Source organism: Actinia tenebrosa, unplaced genomic scaffold, assembly GCF_029948245.1.
Source record: "Actinia tenebrosa isolate PJP-AT-01 unplaced genomic scaffold, QUT_ActTen_1.0 utg1515__unscaffolded, whole genome shotgun sequence".
In the NCBI taxonomy this organism is placed as follows: domain Eukaryota; kingdom Metazoa; phylum Cnidaria; class Anthozoa; order Actiniaria; family Actiniidae; genus Actinia; species Actinia tenebrosa.
This window is the reverse complement of record NW_028292591.1, coordinates 104,541-117,027: the sequence shown is the minus strand read 5'-3', so window position 1 is coordinate 117,027 and position 12,487 is coordinate 104,541. Positions and strand designations below refer to the sequence as shown.

At 33.6% G+C, this 12,487-nt stretch overlaps 1 protein-coding gene across 2 annotated transcripts in view; it reads left to right on the top strand.

Moving 5' to 3' along the window:
- The window catches only part of LOC116308236 (FK506-binding protein 15), a 48,873-nt gene continuing 36,386 nt past the window's right edge, over positions 1–12,487 (top strand). The window contains exons 1-11 of one of the 2 annotated variants that reach the window (XM_089025368.1): positions 1–132; positions 283–389; positions 660–717; positions 2,590–2,659; positions 3,751–3,825; positions 4,688–4,786; positions 4,936–5,007; positions 5,766–5,837; positions 7,048–7,116; positions 8,138–8,221; positions 12,379–12,441. In XM_089025368.1, coding sequence (XP_088881494.1) covers positions 74–132; positions 283–389; positions 660–717; positions 2,590–2,659; positions 3,751–3,825; positions 4,688–4,786; positions 4,936–5,007; positions 5,766–5,837; positions 7,048–7,116; positions 8,138–8,221; positions 12,379–12,441 — 828 coding nt within the window. In that variant the 5' untranslated portion in view covers positions 1–73. Of the gene's footprint in view, positions 133–282; positions 390–656; positions 718–2,589; positions 2,660–3,750; positions 3,826–4,687; positions 4,787–4,935; positions 5,008–5,765; positions 5,838–7,047; positions 7,117–8,137; positions 8,222–12,378; positions 12,442–12,487 lie in introns of both variants that reach the window. The other variant, XM_089025367.1, reaches the window with a different exon arrangement.

The following is a 12,487-nucleotide window of genomic DNA, read 5'->3' as shown; positions in this document are numbered from 1 at the left end:
GAAAGCAACGTCCTGTCACGAGTTTCTCCAAGTGCAAGTGCTTACTTATTCTGTGTTTTTGCTGCCATTGGAAATGTTCTCCTTGTCAAGCGAAGAGGACGATGGAACTTTTGGTGGTTCTGTCGGAGGAGGGTGAGATAATTGACATTTAAAATTAGTTTTTGTCTTGTTTATAATAGTTATAGTTTCTCGAGGTCTTATAAAGATGGTAGCTGATCCATTGGATGAAAGCTTGTCTTTTGACAATACTGAGCACAAATTCGTTGACACGTATTCCCACAGTTCTTCTAAGCTTGCCAGTCTATTTGGACACGACAAGGCATCCTTTACAGGCGGGAACGAATCTTTGAAATACACAGCTCCTAAGCAACCAAGGAAAGATAAACCGGGTAAGTTATGTAGCGCAGCTTGAAGTTTGTGATAGACGTTGTAATGATGCAAGATCGTTCCTGTAAGTGCTTACAAGCAGCCGCACTTACGAGAACAAGTTTGCTTTATGCTACAGAGAGTATGTATTTTGATAGAGTGTAAAAGCATAACGAAGCACTAGCTTAATTTTTTTGAACAGTTATACAGTAATACCGATAAGTTTATGCCTTTATACATATTACATGTAGCTTACATTTACATTTAGCCTATAATTTCATCAAAAACAGCAGGGCAACAAGGAGAAGCACCAGTAGTTGTGGCCTCTGCAGCAATTCATGGGTATCGATTGTAAGTGTTTACAGAAAAAAATATTTACAAAGTTAACAACAACAGTAGCACCACATAAATAAAAACATGGCAGGCATGCATGTCAGAGTGTTGACAGCAGTTGCATCACTTAAAAGCCAAGAATTTGATTTATATCATGGTAACAATATAATGATATATATATACATATATATATACAGCCATTTGCAAAAATTATGGCTGCTTCCAATATATATACAAGTATATCAAAAGCATATCGAATATTATGGGATATCCTCCATTATATTTTTTTCAAGTTGTTTATCATTAGGGCTTTCTGAGAAAAATATCAAGAAAGATATCCCGCCCTGTCTGATATACTTTCAATATACTTGTATTAATATTTGAAACGGCCATAATTTTTGCAAATGGCTGTATATATATATATATATATATATATATATATGGGCAATTCCATATGAGAACAGACAAAATGCAAAAGTTTCAAATCAAGAATCCCGTCAAAATTCACTTATTATTACAGAAAATAATAGTAAAACTACCCACAAATACTAAGTCGGGCACTATAGGACTCATTTGCTTTTAAGAGGGGGTCTCCAAAGTTGATGGTTGATTGAAAGGATGAATTATGATATATTTATGCCACAGTTATCAAGTTTTTTATTCTGGGACTTTAAATATTTTCTATTTCCACACCTTTTAGTGTAGCTCAAATGCCAAATGCCATGGAGCATGCTCCAAGCAAATACTGCTGATTTAGTTACAAATTTTAAGAATTTTGATGTTAAAACACAGAAAATTATGTTCATTATTCAAATGCTTTTCACATGATGTAACGTCCATGAAAGCTTGTAACGTCCATGAAAGTTTTTTTTCCAGAAAAATCCAGGAAATGTAGATATTGTGATGAAAGAATAGAAATTTATATTTAAAGTATCATTGTTTATCTAGATAAAACAGGCAAGTTTCTTTCTAAATGTTGCACAATTCACAGCAATATCAATTTCTGTAGGTCATACTGGAGCATGTGGTTGTTTTTGATGTAACGTCCATGACATTAATGATTAATTTAATGCTGCTGATCTAAAAGAGATAAAATTTCAATATTGTACAGAAAGAAGCAGCATAACAATCCACATCATTGTAAAGTGGAAAGAAATTGATTTGGAGAGTTTCTAATTTTTAGCAACAATAATTCCTCTTAAATTTTCTCTGAATGTAATGTCCATGATCATGGAATTGCCCATATATACAATTGATTGCAGAAAGGTTGTAGTATACATTTATACAAATACCTAATTTATTCAGTATATTTAATGTTATGCAAAACAAAAAACTCGCTTTATTTATTATTTGTCTCATTCAATGATTGTCATAATATATTATTCTCGTGTTTTACATCCTACGGATTATAAATCAATTGGTTTTGAGGGTTAAAAAAGTAAAATTGCAATATGCATCTCGTTAGGTATTTGTATAAATGCATAAATATATACTACAACGTTTCTGCAATCGAGTGTATATATATATATATACATATATATATATATACACTCGATTGCAGAAATATATATATAATGTTGTGAAAGGCTTGTATGGCATTCTTCTTCAGTCATTTCATCTAAGGCTCGTAATTTACCTTTTACGCATGTTCTTATATGATGTCCGAGCCATCCCACACAGCTTACTGCCTCATCTAACAATATAATTATAGTTAATTGCATGTGGGAGTGTGCATCCAAATCTTCATGGTGCATGCTGATGTAATATTGTATTTTACAGTTCTGTTCAGTGACCATGAATAATAGTTCCAAACCGAGGTTGGAGTTGCTGCACATGATAAAAAGCATAGTTTTAAATTTTATCATTTTTTTATTTTTTGACTTTGTATAGTATTGATAATCAATATGTAAATCAAGGAAAACTTGGTGCTGCAGTTTTAGCCAATCATAGTACAGCAGATGTAAGTATCATAGGTATTGCTTTTTGGTCATTTGAACTTAGACTGATTCCATAATTCTGTGTTTTCGCTCTTCTGTCGATTCTGGATATCACTCACACGAAGAAATAAAGTTTGACCAATTGAATTTGGACCGACTAAGTTGATCTTCATGACTAGGTCAATCAGGAAAAGGACACTGTAAACATTAAACAAGATTTGTTTGGTTTTATTTGTTTTAAGATATACATAATATATAAGTTCAATTTGACTCAGTCAGTCAAACTTAATTATATTAATTGATCCCAAATACAGTTAGGTTTGGCTCATGTGAAATTCAAAGTTTGACCTGAGCCTAAGGTGATCTAAGTACTAAGTACTTACATAAATGTTACACTGGGCCATACTAAGGCAGACAAAGGGAGACTGGAGCAGTCTAAGGCAATCTAAAAAGGTGGTCTTAGGCAATCTTAGGTGATCTGTCATTGGTAAGGACCCAGTGTAGGCCTAGTAAAGCTACTTACACTTCTGTTTATGTCAATGATTTTGCAAATCTTGAGGTTAACAAATTCAATTATGAACTCTTTATTCTGATTTATAAACAAATGTTTCAAAATGTTATTCTTTAAACTTGATAACAGACAGCAAACAATTTAAAACAATAATATTTTATAAATTGATTTTCCATGATCAGAGTTTTTAAATCTGAGATGTTCTAGCTAATTTGTTGAGCTTGTGATTTATATGTACAGAGGAATGGTAACTAAGAGTCTGAGCTATGAATGGCAAGTTACAGTACTTCACCACATCTCAGATTTGAGTGTGTTTGAAGCAATGCCTTTGCAGCTGGGCATGCTATTTTCTTTGGGAGTTTTAGAAAAGCAAAATTTTACAATAAAATATTATGATGACAAGCAGAGCATTTGTTAAAAAGAAGTCAGAAAAAAACTATTAAAAAGATAAAAGTGACATTTTAACATTTTTTTAGAACCTACTTTATTGTCCAGCAAAAATACAATAATTACAATGTAAAGTGGGCCTATATATATAATTCTTATTAATCCTTTTTACTTGCCCTTAATTTTTGCTTACAAGTTTTCTCCTTGAATTTGCAGTACAAAATTTTGATTTATGCTGGAAAACAACAACACATTGCAGTAGCAAGGATCCATAGCCAGTTTGTCTTCACAGTAAGATGGATTATGATTATTATATATATTTATATCATTATTATTACTTTTGCTGAAAAAATTATTTTTCGTTTTTAGAACATTGGCCATTTTGCTATAGGAAATTAAAATATATGTTAAATATAATTTAACAAAGTATGTAATGTGGTCTATACTGTTGAAACAGTGCTCGATGCGTAGGGATGCAGAGCAATAGATGGCTGGTCTGGCTGAAGTGATGATTGTCCATTCTCCACATCTGGGACCTTAAAGATAACAACAAAGACTACAACATAGAATGGACAATCATCACTTCAGCCAGACCATACAGCAACATTTCTAAGAGGTGTGACCTGTGCTTAACAGAAAAGCTACTTATCATCAAAGCAAACAGCGACACTCTTTTAAACAAGCGATCCGAATTGATCTCCAAATGCCGACATGAAAACAAGTTCTATCTGATGAACAATAAAAATCCAGGCCTAGCTAATTAACTCCTTTCCGAACAATACTTCTTTTGTAAATAATCATTACACCTCTTGTATATAAATATCACAGTAATAGGAATATGTTTCATTAAAGTCTGTCTGATGAGTGCGTAAGCACGAAACTCGGAGTTACAGTGAACATGTCTCGTCTTTAATCCAATCTTTACTATATATTTAAATATAATTTATATATTTTGATGAAGAATCAGCTTTTTTAAAAAAAGATTTTTTGGCCTCCAAAGTTGATTGATAATAATAGTTTTTTAAATTTCTTGCCAAAATTTGTAATCACTATAAAAATTTGTCTTCAAAGACTACAGATAAATTATTTTTTCATATTGATGTGCTGTGAGTCTCTTATATTTTGTTTATGGACCTTGCCTCTTATCTTGTAGGTGCAAGCCAATAACTATGCTAGCTTCTGTGATGATCAAAGGCAAAGGTGGTCTGTTTGTTTTGATTCAGGAAAGAATGCTGAGCAGTTTACAAAACAGGTACTAGAGTTTTGAATGAAAAATAATACTTTGAGTAGCAAGCTAATGAATTGAGTTGCTTTACCCTGGGATGCCAGGCTTGTTTAGTAGAAAGCTTAAAATGTGAATAAAGTTTTCTGCTATGAACAATTGTTTTTGCTTAATCATAGGTTGGTCTAGCTATCTTCAATACCCAACCAAGTGCTCTTTTTACTCAGGATCTTACTCTTGGTGATGGCCAGGTACACACAGTGTACGCATTAAATTGTTATAGGACTTTGTATCATTGTTATGGAGGATACTTTTCAATAATACCTAGATGTAATTGTAGCATACACCTGTAATAACTAAGTAACAGAAAGAATACCTTTTAAGGAAGTTCGCAGCCATTGTCTCTGCACATCCTTTCTGCACATGCTCTCAAGCTCTTTCAAATGAGTGAGGACATCTGGAATATTTTGTTTATGTGACAAATATGATCAAATTCAAAGTATTGCCCAAATTTTCAAAGTTGTTGGCTTAATATCTAGAAAACAAATACAGTGTCCCCATTTTTTCATCTTTATATTTTAAAAGTAGTTTTTACCAACATATATAACATAAAATAAAATACAAAAATTCTCAACACAGGATGTATATCAGTGTACTCAGATTAAATATTAAGAGCGTTAGAGACAAGTCAGAAATTTGATCACAGTGGCACTTTAAATTTGTTACTAAGTAATTTACAAGACAATGCTTTGACGTTCATGTTTTAAAACTGATATTTATAAATAATCTGGCATAGTGCCCCACACTACACCAACAAAAACAGCGCTGTGGTAGCGAAGGTCGTACCGTGCGGGAACCACTCTTCTCCTCTCCTCTCCTCTCCTCTCCTCTCCTCTCCTCTCTACTCCACATTATACTACATTATTTCTCCTTGAAAATAATGTTTATCAGATTTTTCATTTGAATTGTATATAGTGCTATTAATACCATGATGTATCCTATATTTTAGCCTATTGAGAAAGGGGATTCAGTCGAGTGCAAGTACACTGGTTGGCTGTGGACTAACAATACATTTGGAAGGGTAATTCCAGCATAATATCGTATCATGTATATGTATATACAATGTATATTCCTACATTTCATATAATATTAATTGTGGAGTGGCAAGGTGACATAGTGGTTAAATGCTGGCCTTTCACCACTGTGAGTCCTATGAGTTGTATCGATCTGGTTGTAGTCCTGCAGATGGCATGTGAATAAAGTTTGTTTGATGTGTTGTTCTCCCTTGCCATGAGGGTTTTTCTTTGGGTCCTCCAGGTTCTCCAGTTTTTCTGTTTTTTAATCAGCATCTTATGAGGGTTACAAGTGTGCTTAAGGTCATTCATAGGCATTGATCTTGTGCATTGACATTTATCTTGTGCATAGGCATAGGCATCCATCTGACGATTGGATCTAATGGAAATTACATATTTTGTGCATAATTTGAATAGGATTCTAGTAAGGTGAAGGGTCCAAGTCACAATTGTAGCCCAATAACATTTTATATTTCTAACTTATTAACACAAATTTTAAAAAGCTAACTAATTATTAGGTTATTTTCTAGAATTCGGGGGAAAATGGGGACAATCATTTATTTTTTCTGTCAGTAAAATACGGCTTATTTTTGACAGCTTTCCATATCTACTCACATTGTTTTGCGCATTTTTTTTTTGCAAAAAGGGAAAACTTCCACACATTCTATTGGCTAACTGAAGTCATGGATCCTCATTTTTCATTTGCTTATGTTACTTCTAGTATGACGTCGTTTCATCATGCAAATTGTGTTTTAATTTGACGATGGGAACTTTTGCCCATGAGCGAATGTAGTGGTAGTGTTAACGACTCCCCATATCACGACCTATAAATTGAAATAAGATTTTGTACATTTTGTATTTTATTTTTTAGTTTTATCATTATTATTATTGATTAGTGTTATTACTATGTTTTAATGATAATAGTATACACCATTCCCCATATCACAACCTAAAATTAGAATAAGATTTAAAAAAGATCTATCTCTTTTTTTTTTTTAGAACTATTATTATTATAAATAAATTATTGTTCTCTTTACTATTACTATTAGTAATTACTGACAGTATTTTACATGTTTAATGATAATAGTGTGCACCTGCAATAATAAACTTACCACATCAGTCTGTTGTAATTACCTAGAAAAATTAAGAAACACTGGTTTTCACAAGATGTCCAGTTATGATCATCATTATAAAATTTATTTTTACTATTGAATTTAGGTATTTGACAGTAATGCAGAAAAAGAAAAAACCTTTAAGTTTAAAACAGGAAAAGGGAAAGTGATTAAGGTAAGGTTTGTACATGTATATGTCTGTCAATTTGATAAATTCCATTGTGCAGTGTTGTCTGCTTGATCAACAAACATCTCTTATATGGTCTGTAGATAATTTATTGTCAATAAAAATTTAGAGGATTATTTTTTCCCCTCGGGTTAAAAGATTTATATGATAAAAGTCTGAGTTAAGCCGTGAAGATAAAAAAAGTTACCTCCGATGAGTATCAACTGTCATATGGAGTTCTGCACGGATCAGACCTTGGACCTGTGTTGTTCTCTCTTTATTTCGCTCCACTAGAGGACATCATCTGGGCACATCGTTTAGGCTGTATGCTTTATGCCGTTGGCACTCAATCATATATCTCTTTGAATTCCACCAACAAGGATAATCTCTTGTCATCTTTTTTTGACTGCTGCCTCCAAGACATCATTATATGGCTCTCTTGAAACAAATTGATTTGCAATCAAGGAAAGAGTGAGATCCTTCATTTAACATCTTGCTTTCGTAACCATGCTCCTATATCAGTCAGCCTTAATGATACTGACATCCTCCCAAAACCTGAAGCTCATGATCTTGGTTTAGTTCTTGACAGTTGCCTTCAACTAACAACTAAATCTTGAAGAATCTGCAATTATATTGGAAAGGCCAAGGTTGAGTGTTTTATTCACACTTTTCACGCTTTTGTATCATATCTAAACTTGACCATTGTAACAGCATTTTTTGAGGCCTACCAGACTACCTACTTAATAATCTGCAGAGAATCCAGCTGCCAGAGTTGTTACCAGAAAACAAATCACAGACCACATTGGCCCTGTCCACACAGAACTCCATTTGTTCTGCAAAGCACACTTTCCCAGTTTGTTTCCTTTGTCTCTCGTTTTATAGTGTCTTTGAATTGTTTTTCAAAAATGGCTTGATGGATTTTTTTTTCAAATTTTCTCAATCATTACCTGACCATATTTTTGTTAACATCTCAAGTTTACTTTCATTTTGATTGAAATTTTGATTTTTATAATTTTGTTAAATGATATAGGGCTGGGATCAAGGTGTTATTGGGATGAAAAAAGGAGGAAAAAGATTCATAGGCATACCACCGACTTTGGCTTATGGTGAAAAGGTAATGAATTACACATTATTTATTTAGTATTATTGTGTAGTTCCAGAAGGTCCCATTCAAGAAAATATCCATATCCCACCACAGAAGAAATTGTAAATTCCAGAGGGTTGGAGGGCTAGATGCCCAGGAAATTCCAGGGTTTGGGGTTGGGGGTTGAACAGCAAAATAAACTAATCTGCTACCCCACGTAGAAGGGATCAATTTTGAACTTTTAACTATGTAGTAACACTAACAGGGATGAAGCCAGGGGGCCAAAACCAGTTTTCAGAACATTGGTAAGTCACATGAACTTATAATGTGACTTCTTAGGTGTTTAGGTTTCTACAGCATGAGGATGGGGGGAGGGGACGGGGCCCTGGCTATGCCCCTGAATAATTTTGTAAATCTTTAAGAATTGACAAATTTAGTAAATAACTAAGCATGTCCACATTGAAGAGAAAGTCACTTTTTTAATAAAAGATGACAGAAGAGAGAGTAATAGTGACTTTAAGTCTCTTCTTTGGTTGTTGCCATTGTCACCATCTTGAAAGTAGGGCTAGAATGAGCAGACAAACAATTATTCTTTGATGTTTCATGGAAAATAGGAGCTTTATATTTTCCCCAAAAAACTATTTAGTGGTAAGATAGTCTATTTTTGATTCTAATATATATTTTACTTAATGTTTGAGTCTCAAAATGAACTCAAAACTCCTGTGAGTTTGACTGATGGTTTGCCCTTATTACACTGCTTGTATGATTATAATATTCAAGTTTCATTTATAAATGACATTTATTGCTGATTTCTGGGGTACCTGTGGTAGCCCAGAAATAAAATGTTTTTTCCCTCGATTCCTGAGCTGCAAAGTAGGCAAATTGCACAATAGTACCCAGGAATCGTCAGGACTTTACTCGAGAGATCTTTGCTTGCATCTGCATTAGGGTTCCTGTCTACAGTCAGATAAATTCATGTACCAGCTGTCAATCAGAGTCACTATGATGTCAAGTGACAGAAATTAAGGTGTATGCATGCCTATTTCATTGACTGCTGTTATTTTAGAAATCTGAGCGAGGAATATTACTTTAGTCACAAACAAGGATTTTTAAGTGATAATTTCCAAGAATTTTCAAATTTCATGGCCAATAGATTATTTGGAGTAACTAGTCAAAGCAGTTTTTCTGTGATCAAAGATCAGTACTAAGGGTAGGTAACCAGTCAATTCGCCCACGGACCAATTCGCCCACGCCAATTTGCCCACATATTAAATCATTGAACGTGTGTTTGCAAAACTCGCCAACGTTAAAATCACTTTAAGAAATATCTAACCGTATATTAAGACTACATTAAAGTAGTACGTGATTTACCAAACTTATTACTTGACACTTAAGCTCAATACTTCAAGACTCAAAATTATTATACGTCATAACTCACGAAACAACTTATAAAGGGATCGGTTATAAAGGGATCGGTTATCCATGCTCTTATTTCTTCTAAACTAGACTACTGTAATGCTCTACTTTATGGACTTCCTAAATATGTCGTGGAGAGGCTGCAACGCATTCAGAACTCTGCTGCTCGTGTTGTCACCTTCACCAGGAAATTTGACCATATCACTCCTGTGTTGGTTGACCTGCACTGGTTGCCAGTATACTACAGAGTAATTTTCAAGATGCTGTTGCTGACCTACAAGGCCTTACATGGCCTTGCCCCAACATATCTGTCTGATCTTCTGTGCTATCGTTCTTCTTCTTATGCTCTCCGATCTATCTCCAACAAACTTCTGGTTGAACCTAAAGCTAGGCGTACTACGTATGGTTTCAGGTCATTTTCCTTTGCTGCTCCCAGATTATGGAATAGGCTCCCTTTTGAGATTCGCTCTTGTACTACTGTTGCTTCCTTTAAAAGTAAGCTTAAAACTTATTTATTTACTTTATTCCTTAATAATAGGAAATATATTTAGATCTCTTTTGTTTGATTCATTTCCTGCTTTTATGCATATTGCCTTTAGGCTTTTAAGATAAGCTTTTTCCTTTTATAATTAGATTTACTTATTAATATTTTAAATACGTAGCATTGTAAATATTGTAAATACATATATATAATTTATGCATATGTTCCTGTTGTAAAGCGCCTTGGACATGCTCATGGATATGAGCGCTATATAAATAAACTTTATTATTATTATTATTATTATAAACCAGTACCTATAAACCAGTGATATGATATGCCGCCTTAAGTCGGTTTTTTACAATTATATAGCATCTTGAATCGGTTGTTGTTTTTTTTTACATAAAAGGATCAACTTTACATAAAACATTTTTCACAAAATTTCTCCTTATTTGAGTGGCCATGGTACAAAAGCAGGAAATTCAGCCCTTGTTTCTTAGGCAATTTATTTCAGCGTCTCGAATTCACTGGGTCGTAACAGAGGACGCTTTAAGGAGATTTAGGAACTGTAGGAGATTTCGATTAAAAAAAGAAACACTAGTTAATCAGATCCTGCTTTATCGGTGGAATTTAACTTCGTTATTTCATTTATTTACAATTTACTAGTCTTTATGTTCAATAAATCAATCAGTCAAAACACTGGAACATGTTGTCAGAAGTCAGAAACAAAGCGTGAGCGAGTTTGCCTTAAACATACCATAGATCGCTTTTCTATCTTGTTCATCGAAACACTACTGCCCCCACATTCCATTGATTTGTCTACTAACTCATATTTATGGAGAATATAAACCAGATATGATATTATCGAAAACGTAGAGAATTGGCATTTACGTAAATAATATACATTTCACTTCTTTGAGTCAGTTTCACGTTTTGTTCACACTTCACCTTCGTTGCTTATTATCTTATTAATGACTCTTTGTCATTTTAGTAACTCTTACCCAAATTTATCACCAACAACTTTCCATGGCAGATAAAACTCAACTGTACTGGTTATTTTACTAACATTTACATAGGCTGTGGCATGGCGTCACTGGTTTATAAGTTGCGTTGTGCGTTAATGACTCAGTTATTAATTTGAGACGCTGAAACGAGAAATAAGGGCTGAATTTCCCACTTTTTGTACCATGGCCACTCAAATAAGAAGACATTTTGGTTAAAAAATTTTCACATAAAGCTCATCCTTTTATTTTTCTTGTTTTAAAACCAATAACCAATTCAAGATGCTGTAAAATTTAAGAAACTGACCAGCCGGCATTTAATAAAAGCTATGATGCCAGGCATCCCTCGACGGATAATACGGGTATAAAACTTTGCGTTCTAAGAATTATTTACATGTCAAGTAAGCTTTAATAACGATAAGTCTTGAAGTAACAGTCTGAGGTTTAAAAAGGCTTAAATGACATTTACATTGGTTTTACATAAGTTGTTTTGTTCGTTAGCAAGTTAGTGTAGGCGAGTCGGTTATGGCGTAAAAAAAGTTCGCATTTTGAAGTCTTGAGCTTAAGTGTCAAGTAACAAGTTTGGTAAATCACGTACTACTTTAATGTAGTCTTAATATACGGTTAGATATTTCTTAAAGTGATTTTAATGTTGGCGAGTTGGCAAACACATGTTTGATGATTTTATATGTGGGCGAATTGGCGTAGCGAATTGGTCCGTGGGCGAATTGACTGGTTACCTACCCTTAGTACTTGTAGCTCTATCGCTGTCTTTTGAAACTTAGCAACTTATTTTTACTTCCCAATGGCATTTAGATTCTGAGAGGCTAAGTTAAGCTGTCCCAGCCAGGTGTACCCTGCCCCCAGGGTCTTGTTTACAATACAGTATAATACCATATGTATGTCAGTCAATCATATGAAAACTGAATGGTCCTTTTCATTGTGTAAACCCCTGACCTGAGCCAGATGATTTTGCATGCAATGCATTGTTTGTGTCACACATTGAACATTTCCAACTACATGTAGCTTCTGTCATTATCCCCTGTCAAAACAAAATACTATACACCAAAAACCATAAAGATATGCTATTTGTATATGAGATATTTGGTGAATCACAAATGAGTTTAATTTTTTTTCTTTTTTCTTTTTTTCTTTTTCTTTTTTTTTTTTTTTTTTCTTTCTTTTCTTTTCTTTTATTATATTTTTGAGTAAAAGATGTTGTTTATTGAACCGAAAACCTGGAACTAGGAAATATGGATATAATATGATATTGTATATTTAATTTCTTGTAGGGTGTGGGAAGTGCACAAGTGCCACCAAATGCAATACTTCTTTTTGAAATTGAAGTACTTAGGGTGAGTTAACAAAACAGTGTTGTATTTATTGAAGTTATCCGAATAT